At 38.3% G+C, this 18456-nt stretch overlaps 1 protein-coding gene across 2 annotated transcripts in view; it reads left to right on the plus strand.

The window, feature by feature from the left end:
- The window catches only part of scfd1 (sec1 family domain containing 1), a 164761-nt gene that overhangs the window by 118338 nt on the left and 27967 nt on the right, over positions 1-18456 (plus strand). For both annotated transcript variants that reach the window (XM_060828380.1, XM_060828381.1), the window contains 2 exons: positions 5409-5461; positions 6123-6156. In XM_060828380.1, coding sequence (XP_060684363.1) covers positions 5409-5461; positions 6123-6156 — 87 coding nt within the window. The remainder of the gene's footprint in view (positions 1-5408; positions 5462-6122; positions 6157-18456) is intronic.

Consider the following 18456-nt stretch of genomic DNA (forward strand, 5'->3'; position numbering starts at 1 on the left):
GAAGTTAGTGTTATAGGAACAGATCTGTGAAAAGAAACCAGAACAATAGCTTAATCTTTTGCAGCATTCATTTTAAAGAAGTTGTATTTCATCCAGGATTTTATGTGAGGTAGATAGACTGACAACACAGGTAACTGTAAAATTGAAAAAAATAATGGAGAAGTGGCATTGAATGCAATTAGTATGGGGCCTGATCTGGTATCTGTGGATAAATGTATTGAGGGTAGCACTTGGATGTAAAAGGTAGGAGAAAGGAAACCAAAGACAGTTCTGTAGATGGTGATACATATCTTTTTACCGTGTAAAGAAGAGTAATCAGTGGCAAAACACACTAAGGCATAATGCTTATCGGAAAGCTGGTGCTGACATGTTGGGCCATCGATCAGAAAAATAGGAGTGGAACTGCAAAGGGAAATCCCGTGAAGTTGTACAGTAGTAGAAAGGTGAGAAAACAGAACACTATATATAACCATGTCAAATATTATGGAACGGCCTAGGAGGATTGCATGACTCCATTCTACATGTACATTTTCATTTGAATGCATGTTCATGAAGATTGAAAAGGAAATAGATGAAAAATAATCAGGTTAATTCTAATACAAATGTGCTGAATGCATACCTACAAATGTAGGATAGTAGAATATAGAATCTTTAATTGAAAAGTGTCAATGTATCATTACTTCCAAATAAACAGCTGTTTGCAATAAGACATTGTTTTCTACTGAGAAAGAATGAAAAGGTGTTTATGATTTGTGAAATTTAGTTTTTGCTATGAAGTACTGTCCAGTCTTTATAAACTGTCCATACATGTGTGGTTTTTATGGATTAAAGAGAGTTAGTTCATGGACAGCAGCCAGTTCTGCAACACAGAACAATGGTTCTCTTTGTTTCTGTTAGCGGAGGAGAAAATTTAATTCCAAAATCATTAATGACTTGGTGCCAAAGCGTTTAAAAAAGTCTGAAGAGCATTAGATGAAACTATTTAGACTTTAGCAACAACAGGTCCACATCAGTAGATCATAAGATATAGGAACAGAATTGGACTGTTCACATCATTGAGTCTGCCACACCATTTGATCATGGCTGATATGTTTCTCCACCTCGATCTCCTGCTTTCTCCCTGTAACCTTTGACCTCTGTAGTAGTCAAGAACCCATCCATCCCTTCTTAGCTTCCCTCTTACTCCAGCATAAACGCTTTCTATTTTCTTTCATCCATCACTCCAGTTAGCCACCACCTCTTATCATGATTGTCCTGAATACTGCACTCCATTTCAGCATCAAATCAGAGGTAAAGTGGAACCAATGGGCCAAGCTTGACACCATTATATCAATAACACCATTTTGTCCAATTTATGTTTTAACTTGTACAGAAATGTATGCCAAGAAAAAGGCGAATACTAGCTGTCATAAAAAGCCAAACAAAATAATTGATATAAATGCACAAGATGGAAGCTTGTGATCAGTAGGGTGGAATCATGTGTCCAGTTAGTTGCATTCATTTATTGAGTAAAAGCAGGGCGATGGTGATAACCAATTTGGTCAGTTGGCTAGATAGTGTGCGGTTCAAGATAATGCCAGCAGTATGGGTTCAATTCCCATTCTACCAAGGTAAAGTTGGAACCTGGCTTCTCCCACCACCTCTGAGATCCAAAGGTAATACAGATAATCGGTGACAAAAACGACCAAGGAAGAGACTTAGGATGACGCATCAGAAAATATTGAACCAAAAAACCTATCTTTGGGTTGGCCGTTTATTAATGTGTGTTATGATCTCCATAGAGACTAAGACGTTTTTTAAAAATTCAAAATTTCAGTTAATAGATAAAAGGATGTTATGACAAGGTTTCATGTTTTAAAATCTTTTTCTGTATTAATGAATAAAACAGCTATTGACTTAACATTATTTTTTGTAGGTTGCTTCTACTTAAAACTACGAAGAGGAACATTTCCATTGTTATACTTAACTCCCCTCACACTCTACAGAATTATGGCCTTCAAGCAAAGTTTCCTAGTTCTGTTAGCAATTACTTTGACTGTCTCCAGGCGTTTTCTTCAGTTTTAGGAGAGATTCTTAAATCTATTATCAATTCCAATGATTCCTGTCCCTGGTCACACAGGAAGAATATCCAGCAGTTGATGCCTGCAGGTTGCATCTCTCTGACTGGAGGTTATTTCTCATATCTCTGGCTCTGATATTAAACAAAACCGTCTCTTCAATCCTGCCCAGATAGAACTACTGTCTGTCTGTGATATTCATTTTGTCGTGACTTCTGTAACTAGATGTCAAAATGGCTTTGGTTACCCTTTTCCCTATGGCAGCATTAAACTCATTAACGTTATATGCAGGGAGCAATGGTACTCAATGTTTTGACCCCAACTCTCTTTCATGTTAGAATTAAGTGGACAGCCTACAGTACAACGGTTTACAGCAAGATTCCTGAAACTCCTTTTTGGGACTTTCATAAACTTGAGGCCTACCCATTGTGAACTCAGACCATGCTGCCATTGTCTCCAAGTATAAATAGCTTGTAACCTCTTCCTGGCAAAACATTCAAAGTCTTCCTTTGATTCCTAACAATCAACCCACTCAAGTTTTCTGTCAGGGAAAGTTCACAACAGATCATATCACCCTCTTCATTTATCCTAAATTTAAAGATGCTGTTCCAGACCACCCCCACCCATTTAACCTTTCAACAACAGAAATTTCCCCTTCACAGTTATACTTTGCTCAGTGTTTTAAGTAAACACTTAATTCTGTATAACACACCCAAAGCTATTCTCCACTGCCAATGACTTGCTTTCTTTTCCTGTTTCCAGTTAGTTAACTGTTAATTCTCCAATCTAACTCATATACTGAGTGTTACCCTGGAGATTCTGTTCTCTAACTAAAGCTGGGCAAATCTTCCAGCCTTTTTTAAATGCTCAAAAACTTAGACTTCTTAATCCAAGCATAAACTCTCACCCACATTCTAGATTCTGAACATTAAAGATTGGTGATCTCTATTTCTCTATTCTGTCTCTCAGATCTATATAGATCAGATCGCCAGAGAGTTGCCTTTATGTTTGAAATGAAAATTAGCTGTCCTCTGTACCCTCAATTTGATTTTATCTTGCAATTAAAAGACCGGTCTAAGTATGATCGTTCATGAAACCTGACATGCATTACACTTTCCTGTGAAGTTCAAGGGGATCTTAAAAGCAACTTGTCACACAACACTTCAGCGGCTTGCTTCTCTCCTGTCAAAGCCTTTCTCCATGTCAATGTGACTTGCCTGGGCATTGCATTCCTGTTTGAAATGAAAATGAGTTATTCTCTGTACCTGTCATTCGGTTTATCTTGCAACTAAAGGACAGTTCTAAGGATAACTGTTCATAAAATCTGACATGCCTTACACTTCCTTGTGACTTAAACATAGCTATCCTGGTCACTGTTTGCAGGTGTGAAATCTTGCATCACCTTTGTAGTAAGACAAGTTGGACTCCCACTTTCGCAAGCAAACCACCCAATCTTGTTCTTAGGTAACATTCAGAAGTGGTTACATAAGTTCAACTCGCCCCAGGGGCATTTTATCATAACTTAAAGAAACAATCTTTAAATATAATCTTACAATCTTCATAGTTGCAATAATGATTTTTACTTCTTCACTACTGACGTTGAAAATAGTATGTATTAGACATGAATAAAAAGAGTTGCTAATAAATCACAGCATAGAGTCACAGCACGGAAACAGACCCTTCTGTCCAACTAGTGCATGTTGACCAGATATCCGAACCCAATTTAGTCCCACCTCCCTTTACCTGCAAACATCTGCCCCCAATCAGCTTTTGAAAGTTCTTGCCTAATGCTGTCAAAATTGGCCTTTCTCCAATTTAGATCTTCAATTTTTAGATCTGGTCTGTCCTTTTCCATCAATATTTCAAAACGAATAGAATTATGGTTGCTGCCACCCCCCCCCACCACCACCACCACCCCCCGCCCCACTGACACCTCAGTCACCTGCCCTGCCTTATTTCCCAAGAGTTGGTCAAGTTTTGCACTTTTTCTAGTAGATACATCCACATACTGACTCAGAAAATTTTTGTGTTCACACTTACCAAATTCCTCTCCCTCTAAACCATTTACGCCATGGCAGTCCCAGACCATGTTTGAAAAGTTAAAATCCTCTACCATAACCACCCTATTATTCTTAGAGATAATGATCTCCTTACAAATTTGTTTCTCAATTTCCCAGTGACTATTAGGGGGTCTATATAACAATCCCAATAAGATTTTTTTTTAGTTCTCAGTTCTACCCAAATAAATTCTCTGGATGTATTTGCAGGAATATCCTCACTCAGTACAGCTGTAATACTATCCCTTATCAAAAATGCCCCACCCCTCCTCTCTTGCCTCCCTTTCTATCCTTCCTGTAGCATTTGTATCCTGGAACATTAAGCTGCCAGTGCTATAGCTTACTTAGATTGTTAAACTTATTGCTATGAACAGATGCTGTCATACTCTAGTCTGTCAATGCAATGTCTGAGAAAGTTTGAATGCATTCTTTCTGGAGTCAGCCACATGTGGAGTTGCAAATCTTGGCTGTACATCCCTTACCAGAGGGTGGGAACAATTGGAAAGTCTAGTACTTTGCACCTGCAGTAACTGAATTCAGGGCAATCTGTAATCGTGCTCTGTCCTGGGAAGTTCAAATGGGAAGCAAACTTAACTTTTGTTTCAGATAATATCACTGATTATGATGGTCATTTTGTATTTTGCATTTTAATTACTACATCTCTAGCAGTTAGTTGGGTGAAGAACTTTTAGATTAGCCAACTATTGCAACAAGCTTTAGATTAATGCTTACATTCTTGGCATCTAATAGAAAGAAAGAAGTTTCTTCTAAGATGTAATGAATATTTTAGTGATGGTTTGCTAATCCTACCATCTGTGGAATGGATTAAGCATCCAAACATCAACACTGCACAGTACGTGGTTCCACAGCTAGTGAAATGATCAATCTCTTTTGTCGTGGATGTCATGAATCAACTTATAACTTTAAAAAAAAGACCTGCCTGTGAAGATCGGAAAAATTTAAGCTTGTGAAAAGTTGAAATTGATGCTCAGAAATTTAAATCTGCACAGTTAACTGCACCAGCATTTCCGTGACTTCATAACAATACCAATCAAAACATGTCAGCAGTTGCTCAACACTTACTCTCTGTTTTTCTGATATTGAAGGGGTGTAATGTCTTGCATGCTTTACTAGTCAGATGAATGTTAATAAAGTGTATTAATTACACTTCCATATAATGCAATAATTTTGCAAAGTTTTCTCCTCTGTTCTGTGCCCCCGCCACCCTTCCCAAGCATTACTTTTATTAAGTTATTTCTAACTCTGAGCTAAAACCTTCAATTTATTTTCATAGGAAACTGACGACTACAGATATTTTGATCCAAAAATGCTTCGTGGTAGTGAGAGGTAAGTTCATAAAGATCAGCAAATTCATGCTAGATTTAAGCAACATATATTCAAAATTATATACAATGGGTTGGATGTTATAAATCAATGGCATTAGTGCAATGGAAGATTTCTTTAAATAGTTGTAAAACTAATTGTGAAAACATTGTTCTACGCAATTTGCAATAAAATGTGACTTTTCAATGTTTACTTTTCCCACATACCAGAATTTATTTTCAAAGAACACTTCAGTCATAAGTATTAATTTTAAAATTCTGTTCCAAGAATTTTAAACTTTAATATTGTTTGATATTTTCCTTGGACAGATGTCAGACGTAGTTTCTTCACTCAGAGAGTAGTAAATGAATTGATTTAGAAAGTGTTGAATTCTGCCATCATTTATCAAACTAAACTTACAAGTACAATGAATGTTAAACTGAATACTGATGAAAAGGATATATTTTGTCAAAGCCTTTGTTTTGCATTCACCAGGAGAATTTGCAAGAATACAAATTCAGAAGAAAACCAACATGTGTATTGCTTGCACAGGACATAAAGAGGAAATTTTAGTGTAACAGTATTTCTTTCCTGTAGAATTTATTTGCACTCCCAGCATTCCGTAATGATGAGTTTATCCCCTCTTCACCATTCTGGCAATAATTATGTTTGTCTGCTTTTGCAGCTCTGTTCCAAGAAACAAGAATCCATTCCAAGAGGTAAGTAGGCTACATGTGTAGTTTGAATGCACTGGACTAACTTTAAGAATTACCTTAATGAGTTCTGACGTAGGCTTTGGGAAATTTGGAGAACTTTCAAGATAACTGCAGTTGATGAGTGACTGCAGGCACAGTGAAAATATTAAATTTCAAAGCTGCAAATAAGAAGTGATCTCAAATGAGGAATGTTGCTGCAAGGAAATATAGTTGGAATTTGATGCCAATTTCTCCTGCTATGACTATTTGTCAGCATTTCATTATGTTACAAAGTTTATTACTGTTTTCTCAAAGTTATAGTTGGTGGTAATTGCATTAGCGAACAATGCCTTTAATCTACAGATGTATACAAAATTATAGGAATGTGAAAACTTAAAACAGTTATCCTTAATTCTGTTTTAAAATCTCCTCTTGTTGGTCTGTGGCTGCAAATTTCCAGGATCAGAGTTGATCAGAATTAGGTCATTCAGTCCATCGAGTCTGCTCCACCATTCAATCATGACTGTTTCTCAGCCTATTCTCCTGCCTTCTCCCCATAACCCTTGATCCCCTTACCAATCAAGAACCTATTCATGCACTGAAATTTATATCAGTTTCTGTACTGGTAGTCTGTAACAAACAAAATCTACACAGAAATTTCTAAATTTCCTGTGGAGGTGATTACCTTCAGCCTCTGATTCAGCCTACCATTATCATTGACACACACGTTGTGAAGGGCACGTTAGCTTTTGATACCTTCTGATTGCGTAGAGTTGAGAAATGTCAGAAATGTTTTGGATGTTCTGAGATTGTCACCACTTTGGTTAAGTGTAGTTTTTAAAATCTACTAAATTTAAGTTTACATATGTATATTCTGCATAACCAGAAAACTAGCATGATTGGTCTTATGCATGCTGATTGGAGCTCTGCAAAAACAAATAGCAATGAATTTTAGCATGTGTAACTGTGAAGAGATGCTAGTGATTCAAATGCAGCAATGTTTCAGTGTAGAGATAGATATAATTTGCCTAAGTAGCAACGAGGTTGCATGGAGGAATTAGCACAAGTTATTGCTACACAAGTGAGCAATATTTCCAAGAAATTAAAAGCCTGCATACAGAGATTTAGTGGAATATTTAAAATTAATCCTCTCACTTTTTCTAATGTTAATCCGTTTTCTTCCTGTATTTGTCTGGAGCAAGTTTCCAGCTCTTTGCAGATTGCACTATAAGAAGGATGCTAATAAGCTGCTTAGAGAAAATAATTCTAGCAACTCTGCTAATACACCTTTCCACTCAGTTAATTACCTGTGAGAGGAAATTAGGTTTTATCATTTGTAATATAGATCACAGCTTAAAATGTAGTTTCAAGACAGTAATTACACAATAGTTATTGCCACAGGCACAGTTACTTTTATTTCATGTGTCATCAAAACTAATGATTTTTTTTCAAGAAAACTTATCATTTAGCAAGATTTTATACGCACTATAATATTAGGTTGATGGGAAATCCATGAACCATGTGAACTATTAAGAGCTTAATTTCCAACATCCAACACTAAATTTAAAATTCTTTCTTTATTTGAATCAGCCAAAACCAAATTATTACAGATAAATGAAGAAATTTTCAAAGGTACTTCTAAAAATGGAGAGTATTGGTGGGTTGGTGTGGTTGGGGAGGGGTGCAAACTTTCAGAGTTTAAGTTAAAGACAGTTGGAAGGCCAGTAAGTGAGACCTACAAGTATTGATTGCAGGTATGCTATATTTTTATGATCAGTGAGACCGAAGCTGTTGCACTCCACATTACCAAGTGTAATCAGATTGTATGGTTCCACACTCTGTTGGGCCATGTTTCTGCACATCCTCAGTCATTACAACAATATGGAAGGTTCCAAGACGAAGAGAATCTCACAGGGGTTAAGAAGAATATCTTTTAAACTGATCACCAGGAATAGAGGTTTTGACCGAACTGAGTTTAATGTCAGCTGGCTAGGCTAATTGCATGGAAGTGATAAAGCACTTTGACACAGGGATTGCATCCGTGCATATGGTTTCCATAAATGTAACAAGGAATGATTTTCTTTCGGATTTGAAGAGAAACGGGCTAAGAATCGATCTGAGGATACCAGAACCGTGTGGCTGGATAGGCTCCTCCCTGCCTTCAGTCCTGATGAAGGGCTTTTGCCCAAAACGTCGATTTTCCTGCTCCTCAGATGCTGCCTGACCGGCTGTGCTTTTCCAGCACCACTCTAATTTAGGCTATTTGGACAGTCCGAAGGAGAGGGCAAAATTGAGAAGGATGGCATGGTCAACTGCTTAGAGATCTTAGAGATAAAACAATCCAGGAAAAAAGGCTGAAGAGACTGATCCTCAGGAGTGGTTAACAGTGTTAAAGCATGTCTTGTAATTGAAGGAAAATAAGAACTTTTGTGGACCAGACAGGCTGAATTAGCCCCTCTGACTAAGTGAAGCTTTTAAAATAAATTTTGATGGCATTAAAATGTATATCTTAGACAACATCAAACAAGCATTGAGCAATATCAATAGCATAACACGTTAAATTTCCTTTGGGCAATCACAGGGACCAATTAACATACAATCTCACAAGTAATTTTCAGTCTGGAGGACTGTGACAGCTCATTCACTGAGCAGGTTCAGGACCAAAATTAATAGATTCTTGAGACTAATGACATTGAGAGATTTGGAACTTGTGTGGAAAATTGGTTTTGATGTAGATGATCAGCCATGATCTAATTAAATGGTGCAGCAGGCTCAATGTGAATGGCCTACTCCGGCTAGGGAGTTCCTAGGAGGTTAGAGCTCCAGTTCACACTTGTATCCCTGGCCCTTTGGTGTATTGAAGTAGAACGTCCAATGATTTTATACAGGCAGTCCTTTTAATTGTCCTCACCCTATTATAGCATGCTTTTAATGTTTATGCATCTATGAAATAATTTATAATTTTAGTTTATTATCCATTGTTTGTTTTTACTTCTATTCTAATTTCTTCATATGTTCCCGCATCATACTTTTAAAGATTAAAGGGGTAGATGCAAGGTAAATGAGCTTAGAGTGCAGGTTGAAATTGGTAGGTACAGTGTTGTGGGTATCACAGAGATATGGCTTCAAGGAGATGAGAGCTGGAACTAAACATTCAAGGATATTTATACATCCTATTGAAAGGATAGGCAGAGAGGAGAGCATTTGTCTTGTTAGAAAGAAATTAAATTAATAGCAAAAGCAGTGATATAGAGTTGGAAGGTGTAGAATCTGTGTGTGGGTACAGTTGAGGAACCAGAAAAGAAAATAGACACCGAAGGAAGGTGTGAAAAGGCCTCCTGGCTCAAGATGTCTGACATGAAAAAAGATCAGGAGGTAGAAAAGGCATGTAAGAAAGGCACTATTATAATAATCACAGGGAAATTCAATATGTAGGTGGACTGGGAAAAGCAGGTTGGTGGCTGACCTCGAGAAAAGGAATCTGTGAGATTTTTTATTTTAAGCATTTGTGGGCGAGGCACCCTCCCCTGCCCGAGTGAACAGGCACTTCTGAATTTGGTGATGTGTAATGAAGCAGACTTGATTAGGGGCATAAAGTGAAGGAACCCCTGAGAGGCAGTGATCGTAATATGATTGAATTCAGCCTTCAGTTTGAGAGGGAGAAACTGAAATCAGATGTAACAGTATTACAATTGAGTAAAGGAACTAAAAATAGATGAGGGACAAGCTGGCCAGGGTTGATTGGAAGGGGAGCCTAGCAGGAAAGACAGTGGAGCAGCAATGCAGGTGTTTCTGGGGCTAATTCAAGAGGCACAGCAGCAATTCATCCAAAAGATGAAGAAACATACTAAGGGGAGGACAAGGCAGCCATGACTGACAGGGAAGTCAGGAATAGCATAAAACCAAAAGAAATAGCATATAATGTGGTGAAGACTAATGGCAAGCCAAAGGATTGGGAAGTCTTTAAAGACCAGCAGAGGATAACTAAATAAGCAATAAGGTGGAACAAGATAAAATATGAGAGTTAGCTAATTACTAATATAAAAGAGGATTGCAAGAGCTTTTTTAGTTATAGGAAAGGTAAGAGAGGCAAAAATGGACATTGGACCACTGGAAAATGAAGCTGGAGAAGTAGTATTGGGGAACAAAGTAATGGTGGAGGAGCTGAGTAGGTATTTTGCATCACTTTTCACAGCAGAAGACACTAGCAGCACACCAGAACTTCAAGAGAGTCGGGGCAGAGATGAGCATAGTGGCCATCATTAAGGAGAAGGTACCTAGGAAGTTAAAAGATCTGAAGGTGGATAGATAACCCAAATCAAATAGATTACATACCAGAATTCTGAAGGAGATAGCTGAAGAGATTGTAGAGACATTCGTGGTGATCTTTCAGGAATTACTAGATTCAGGCAGGGTGCCAGGTCATAAGAAAATGACTTATGTAACACCCCTGTTAAAGAAAGGAGGGAGGCAGAAGACAGGAAACTATAGGTTGGTTAGCCTGATCTCTGCCATTGGTAAGATTTTAGAGTCCATTATTAAGGATGAGATTGCAGGAAACTTGGAAGTGCATGATAAAAAAATTCTGACTCCACACGGCTTCTTCAAGGGGAGTTCATGCCTGACAAATCTGTTGGAATTCTTTGAGGAGGTAATGAGCAAGTAAGATAAAGGGGAGCCAGTGGACATGATCTATTTGGGTTTCCAGAGGTTGCGAAGCAAAATAAGAGCTCGTAGTACTAGGGTCATAGATAGAGGATTGGCTGACTGGCAGAAGGCAGGGTGTAGGGATACAGGGATCTTTTTCAGGATGGCAGCTAGTGACCAGCGGAGCTCTGCAGGAGTGGGTCTAATGCATTATACATTAACAATCTGAATGCAGGAACTGAGAGCATTATTGCTAGGTTTGCAAATGACACCAAGATAGGTGGAGGAGCAGATAGTGTTGAGGACAGGATCGGCTGAAGAAGGAATTGGACAGGCTAGGAATGTGAGCATAGAAGTGGCAGGTGGAATATATGTGGGAAAGTGAGAGGTTATGCACTTTGTTAGGAAGAATGGAGGCATAGACTATCTTCTAAGTGGGGAAAGGTTTCGGACATTTTAAGCACAAACGGACGTGGAGTCCTAGTTCAGGATTCTGTTAGGGTTAACATGCAGGTTCAGTTGGCAGTTAAGAAGGCAAATGCAGTGTTAGCATTCACTTCAAGAAGGCTCGAATACAAGAGCAGGCATGGACTGCTGAGGTTGTATAAGGCCCTGGTCAGAAAAGTGTTTGGAAAGTTGTGAATAGTTTTGGGCCCCATATCTAGGGAAAGATGTGCCAGTGTTGGAGGGGTCCAAAGAAGGCTTACAAAAATTGTCCCAAGGATGAAGGCCTTGTCAAATGAGGACAGGTTGAGTACTCTGGGTCTGAACTATATGAAGTTCAGAAGGATGGAGGGGCTTTGGGAGGGAATTTAATTGAAACGTGCAGAATACTGAGAGGCACGGAAAATTTGTTTCCACTTGTAGGAAAGGCTACAGCCAGAGGGCACAACCTCTGTGTGAAGGTGCACCCTTTAGAACTGAGATAAGGAGGAACTCTTAAGCCAAGAGGGTGGTTAATCTGTGGAAATCATTGCCGTAAAGGCTTTGGAGGAAAGGTCATTGAGTATATTTAAGACAGAGATAGATAGTTCTTCATTGGTAAGAGGATCAAGGTTACAAGGAAAAGACAGGAGAGTGGCGTTGAGAAACATATCAGCCATGATCAAATAGCAGAGCAAACTCGGTGCGCCAAATGGCCTAATTCTGTTCCTGTATCTTCTGGTCGTATTGTCTTTCTCTGGCAGTCATGTACTGTCCATTGTTTTCCTTATCCTCACATGTTACCCTTTCACTGTTCATCCATGGTGTCACTTTAATGGCTAGTTTATGCTTTTTTTTAGGGAAAATTTTTGGGCTTTGTTGAACATCATTTACAAAGTTTACCATTGCTGTTCTACATCATCATTTGCCATTACTATTGTCTACTCTCGCAGTCCTTCAAAAAATAGTTTTCTCAAAACGTATTCACTGGCCTTTGCCATGAGTGCGCCCTTCTCAGTCTCTACCTCATTATGGTCACAATTGCAGAGATGTTCACTACTTCTAATGCTCTGATTCATTTTCCTTTTTTGGATCCTTTACTGTTTGGCCTTTTACAAATACTGGGTTAGAACAGAGTCCTAGGCAGAAGTGGGTACTGCAGATGATGGAGATTAGACTCAAAATTAGAGTGGTGTGGAAAAGCACAGCAGGTAGGCAGCATCTGAGGAGCAGGAAAAATTAACGTTTCTGATAAAAGCCCTTCATGAGGAATGAGGCTGGGATCCTCGGGGGCGGAGAGATAAGTGGGAGGGAAGTGGGCCTGGGTAGCTGAGAGTGCAGTAGGTGAATGGAGGTGAAGGGAAAGGTGATAGGTTGGAGAGGAGGGTGGAGCAGATAGGTGGGAAGGAAGATTGACAAGGTCATGAAGACGATTCCGAGGAGATAGGAGGAAACTGGTGAATTCTAAATATGTTCCATCTGGCAAATTTCCAGTTTTGATTTTCCTGTAATCTTGGTTCAGTAATTCTGACAATGTCCGAATTCTCAGAACATATTTCGCATTTAACGTATAACTCCTGGTTTTTCCGGATAATATATGCATTGCCGTGCAGACTGTTCAGCTCAGATTTAATGGCAGTTTTTCTCATTTTTGTAAGCTAATTTTACTCTCCTGTTCTATAACTCTACTTATTGCCATAGTTTCATCAGTCATTCCTTATCAACAATAAACAAAAACACAAATTGCTGGGAAGACTCAACACGTCTGGCAGCATCTGTGACAAGAAAGAAAGTTAGTGTTTTGGGTCCAGTGACCCTTCTGTGTTTTGTTTACATTTAAACTTATGCATTATTCTGGATTCCTTCCCTTTTCCCTATTTTAAGCCTTTTCAACCTCTGTATTTATCTCTTCTGCAAGGATACTGTTCCCATTCTGACTCAAGTGGAGCCAAAACATAACCATCGGTGCACATTTTTATTAATTTATAGGCAAGGCTTTGCTCTTTCTGTTTTGATCTTATTGAATTGAAACAAAGATCCTATCATTACCAATTCAACTTCTGTCAAAAGATTAAAGTACAAGCTATAATATGTAAACTAATATATGCCTCTTTCATGTACATTATGGTGCTGTAGTGGTCATGGCACTCATTTTAAAACCTAGACATCATGAGTTCAAATGCCATTATGGTAAATTTAAAATTGAATTCATGAAATCTGGTCCTCTGTGGACAATATGTGTCAGTGTCAATGGCTAGGAGTCATGTTCATTGTTGTTTTTACATACCTGTAGTGTCTCATTAAAATATATAGGCAATTCTTCTACTGGTGTCGCACATCCACGTGTTACCTTGATATTGGAGCACATAATAAAATTAATTCCACGCAACGATGGAAGAAGTTAGAGGGAATATTGCCCAATTCCCTCTTTTGTTGCTTTACCTCAGCTATGTCTTTTGCACTTTCCCTCAGATCTGCTCTGTGACCACCTCATCCAAGGTCATCTTTTACTAGTTGTAGAATAAGCGAAAATCTAATCATTTGGAATTACATAAATAAATTCAGATCATATATGTCTATTTGATAAGCTTAGAATACATGATTACAAGCTTATGAAATTGATTTCTTGTTCTTTTCAATCTCTTAATTAAAAAATGTGTATGTTTCATATATAATATATATGCCTTGTAACCCAAGCTTAACTAATGTTTTCCAACTGTAATATAACATTAATATGTTGTGGTTCTGTTCGCCAAGCTGGGAGTTTTTCTTGCAAACGTTTCGTCCCCTTTCTAGGTGACATCTTCAGTGCTTGGGAGCCTCCTGTGAAGCGCTTCTGTGCTGATTCCTCCGGCATTTATACTGGTTTGAATCTGCCGCTTCCGGTTGTCAGTAGCTGTCCGCTGCAGTGGCCAGTATATAGGGTCTAGGTCGATGTGTCTGTTGATCGAATTTGTGGATGAGTGCCATGCTTCTAGGAATTCCCTGGCTGTTCTCTGTTTGGCCTGTCCTATAATTGTGGTGTTGTCCCAATCGAATTCATGTTGTTTGTCATCTGAGTGTATGGCTACTAGGGATAGCTGATCGTGTCGTTTCGTGGCCACAGCAGCGGACAGCTACTGACAACCGGAAGCGGCAGATTCAAACCAGTATAAATGCCAGAGGAATCAGCACAGAAGCGCTTCACAGGAGGCTCCCAAGCACTGAAGATGTCACCTAGAAAGGGGACGAAACGTTTGCAAGAAAAACTCCCAGCTCGGCAAACAGAACCACAACAACGAGCACCCGAGCTACAAATCTTCTCACAAACTTTGAATAACATTAATATTTATGAAATTGAGATCCAGAAGTTCAAATAATTGCTGTAAAAATACAATGCTACAACTTCAACTTATCAGCATGGGAAAAGTTTTGTTCTAGATTTTTTCTTTAATCAGACCTTAAGAAGTATAATATTTTCATGATGTATTTCTTTTTTTTCTTGAAGTCTGCTTTGGAGCTCATTTCAAATGAACTGAAAAGAAGAAATTGTAATGAGTTTGAGCAAAAATCCTTTAAGTAGTATTAAATGGTCTGGCAGATAAAGTTGCTTACTAAGTAATCTTTAACTTGCACTGTCCCTGATCTGGGATTACTGTTTTAAACTGAGATTAAATGTGTTTTGAGTTTATGTCCAGTGCAGGTAACTTGATTTAATGTGAGTGCAAAATAGTTTGAAAGTTTTTTTCTCTGATTTGTAACAAAAGTACAGCACTGAAACAAGACATGGTCAAAGTATAAAAAAGAATACTGAGATTAACAAGATAAAAGATAATCCCTCTACACAAACATTTTGTCTTTTTCCAGAAAAGTTTCAGCAATTCAAGTTAATGTCAAAACTTTCCCAGTGACCTGGGACTATTTATGTATATCAAATAAAAGGTGGTCTAAGCACTGACCATTGACTGTTTGCCAACCTCCAGCCTGAAAAATAGCTTTTTGCCACAATGCTCTGTTTTCTGCCTTCTGCCTTCTTTCAATTGGACACTGACCATCCTAACTGGGCCTCAGTTTTATGAACCAGCTTTTACATTTAATATGATACTGTGTCCAAAGCATCCTGAAACATAACCAGACAACAATCACTGTGTTTCCATCAATTTTCTCTGTTACTTCATTGAAATATTCAATTTGATTTCACTGTCTGCTTCTTACAAATCCATATTGTCTTTTATTAGTTAACTGAAACCTCTCCAATTCCCTGGTGATTTTTTTTGTGTCCTGATTATTATTTCTAAAGCTTCATCTTTTCTTGATTTGGGGAAGATTATGATGAGCCCTTTCACTATTTTACCCTGACTTCCTCCAGCAACTTGGGAAGCAAACCATCAGGACCAGGAAATTTATCTAACATAAGTATAGCCAGCCTTTTACTGTCTGATCTTGATCTCAATTTTCAGCCTCTCCATTCATTCAACTATTTCAACTTTGACCAATATTTCTTCAGACACCTACTCCTTAGAAAACAATTTCACAAAGTACTCTTAAAGTATTCGAGCCATGTCCTGCACCTCTAATCATACACCACCATTTTTATCCTTAATGTAATCCAATCTGCCTCTTACGATTAATTTATCTTTAATGCATTGCTAGATGGCTTTTGGGCTCCCATATTGATGGTCAATCTACTCTTACGTTCTGTCCTTGAGTCCTGTTTTCCTCTTCTTGTCCACTGTGAGTCTATTGTATTTGATCTGATTCTCAATTGAAGAATTCACCAGATATGCATCATATGCCCCCTTTTGTTTCATTATAATCTTCCCATTTGTTATCATCCAAGGAGCCCAGCTTTTAGTTGCCTTACTTTCTTGAAAGATAAGTAGTTTGCATTTGAAGCATCTCTTCCTTAAAGATTGTCTGTTGTTCTGTTACAGTTCTTTCTATCAATCTTTTGTTCCATTTTACTCTGAATAGATCCCATCTCTTTATGTCAAACTTAGCCTTTTTCCAATTTAAACGTTACATAGTTCCTTATTTTTTCCAATAGTAATTTGATCTTTATGATGTGATCACTTCTACCTAAGGGTCCCCTAACAGACACTAGGTCCACTTGGCTCACCTCGGCTTACCAATGCTCGATCCAGCTATGCCTCCTTTCCAATTAGGCCAAATACATATTCACCAAGAATGATCTCTTGACCACCTTTTAGAAATTCCTCTCCTTCTATACTCTTCGTGTTAACATTATCCCAATCAAATTTTGGGTAATTAAGGGTCCCCCAGTATGTTCACTGTTATGTTTCTCCATGGATTTACTCCTCAATCTCCTTCTCACTATTTGGAATCTTATAGAATTCCCAGGGGGAGGGCGGGGTGAGGGGGGGGGGGAACTAACTAGTTGGACTTTGTCCTTGCCTCCTTTAGGACATTCCCTCTTTCCAACAGAGTGTCTTCCCTAATTTGTACTTCCACCCCACCTATCTTTTCACCTTCTCTACCTTTTATAAACAGATTGTATCCTTAAATATTAAGTGACCAGTATTGGCTATTTATTTTAAGCCACATTTCTGTCTTTGCCACCACATTATATTCCCATAATTTGTAGTTGTAGCTCACCATCCTTAATCACCATACATGTTTAGGTGCATTGTAATCCTGTCTTTTCCCCAAAGTCCTTTTAAGTCTTCTGCTACTTTGTATAGACCAACTTTCCTTGCTGATAATGTCCAACGCTCTCACTTTATACACCTTATTCCCCTTTTCCACTTTTATATGCTTATGCCCATCTTCCTGCCAATTTAGTTTAATCCCTACCAATTAGACTACTGAGCATCTCCCAAGGACCTTCATCTCTGTCATCTCTACAACTCATCCCATTTGAATAAGTGCCAACTTCTCAGAACTAGTTTCAATGGCTAAAAATCTGAAGCTTTCCTTCTACACCGTGATTCAAGCTGCACATTGTTTCTCCCTATATTCCCCTTTCTACTATGGCTATAATGTGGCATTTGGGGAAATCCAGAGGTTACTATCTTCAAATTCCCACTTCTTCACTTAGTCCTGAAATCTCACATGAGGGCTTCAATATCTCTCTCTGTTGTTGGTACCTCAGTGAAGTAACACCTTTTGGCTCATTCTCTTCCCCTTGCAGAATATTCTGCATCTTCTTTATGACATACTTTATCCTGGCACAAAGAGGCAACATACCACAATAACATAAAACAAAAAAACCCACCAGATGCTGGAGATCTACAGCAAAAAAAACAATTGCTGGCAAAACTCAGCAGGTCTATCAGTATTGTTGGGAGAAAGCAACATTTCAAGTCCAGCGACTCTTCCTCAGAACTGGAACACCTCACACAGTATTCACAGTGCTCATTATAGAGCCCCTGACTGCGGCATCTCAATATGTACTCCCTTTCAATTGATTAGCTAATTAATTAATTGATCTCTGCCAGGAAAATTTTTAAAAATTTGTCATTGGCCTTAACACCTCTGATTAGAGAGGGGGCATATCTTTCTGGTTGCTGCTTTTGTCCAGTTATCCCGTTGGAAAATGCATATGTATAAACGTTGAGTGAAAGCAGGCTTAGACAAACAACTTGTTGGCATTTCCTGTCCATAATCATATCCATAGAATAACTATTTGACCAAAATGTCTAGTGACTAGCAACAGCTAAGGCAGGGAAATATACTGAGAGGATACAAGCATTCTAAATAATAGAATTTAATATTTCACAGTCTATTTTTAAGTTCATACCTTAATGTTTAAATCAATCCTGTAGAGTTTCATGTTTAGCCAAATATCTTTGGACATAAAATGTGGCTGGTGATCGTCTTGCATCCTCACCTACTTAAGCCTAAGAGATGCAGATGTGAAATTCTATAGCAGCTGTGTAATTTGACCATCCATGTCCAGTTCTTTTATTAAACCTGCTTACAATTCTAAGATTATCCAGGAAGGCAAAGGTAATATCTTTTTTTTTTATCCACCATAAACCATCCTCCTAAGTCACCTTGCATTTTTTTCACTAGTTTCATCTACAACAATAAATATGACAAATCCAGTTTTTCTTTAATTACATACATGGAGACAGTCCATTTAGCTATCCCTATTGCTTCCTTTTTTTATAGCCCCTAATCCAGTGGGCTATATTTCCTTAGAGTGCCCAGTGCCATAATTCAAACCTCTTCAAGTTTCTGTCCTACCTTGCCATAGGCCCTCTTTAAACGTGTCTAAATCGAAGAAATTCAGTGTTCTCTTGACTCTATTAC

Source organism: Hemiscyllium ocellatum, chromosome 8 (assembly GCF_020745735.1).
Source record: "Hemiscyllium ocellatum isolate sHemOce1 chromosome 8, sHemOce1.pat.X.cur, whole genome shotgun sequence".
Classification (NCBI taxonomy): domain Eukaryota; kingdom Metazoa; phylum Chordata; class Chondrichthyes; order Orectolobiformes; family Hemiscylliidae; genus Hemiscyllium; species Hemiscyllium ocellatum.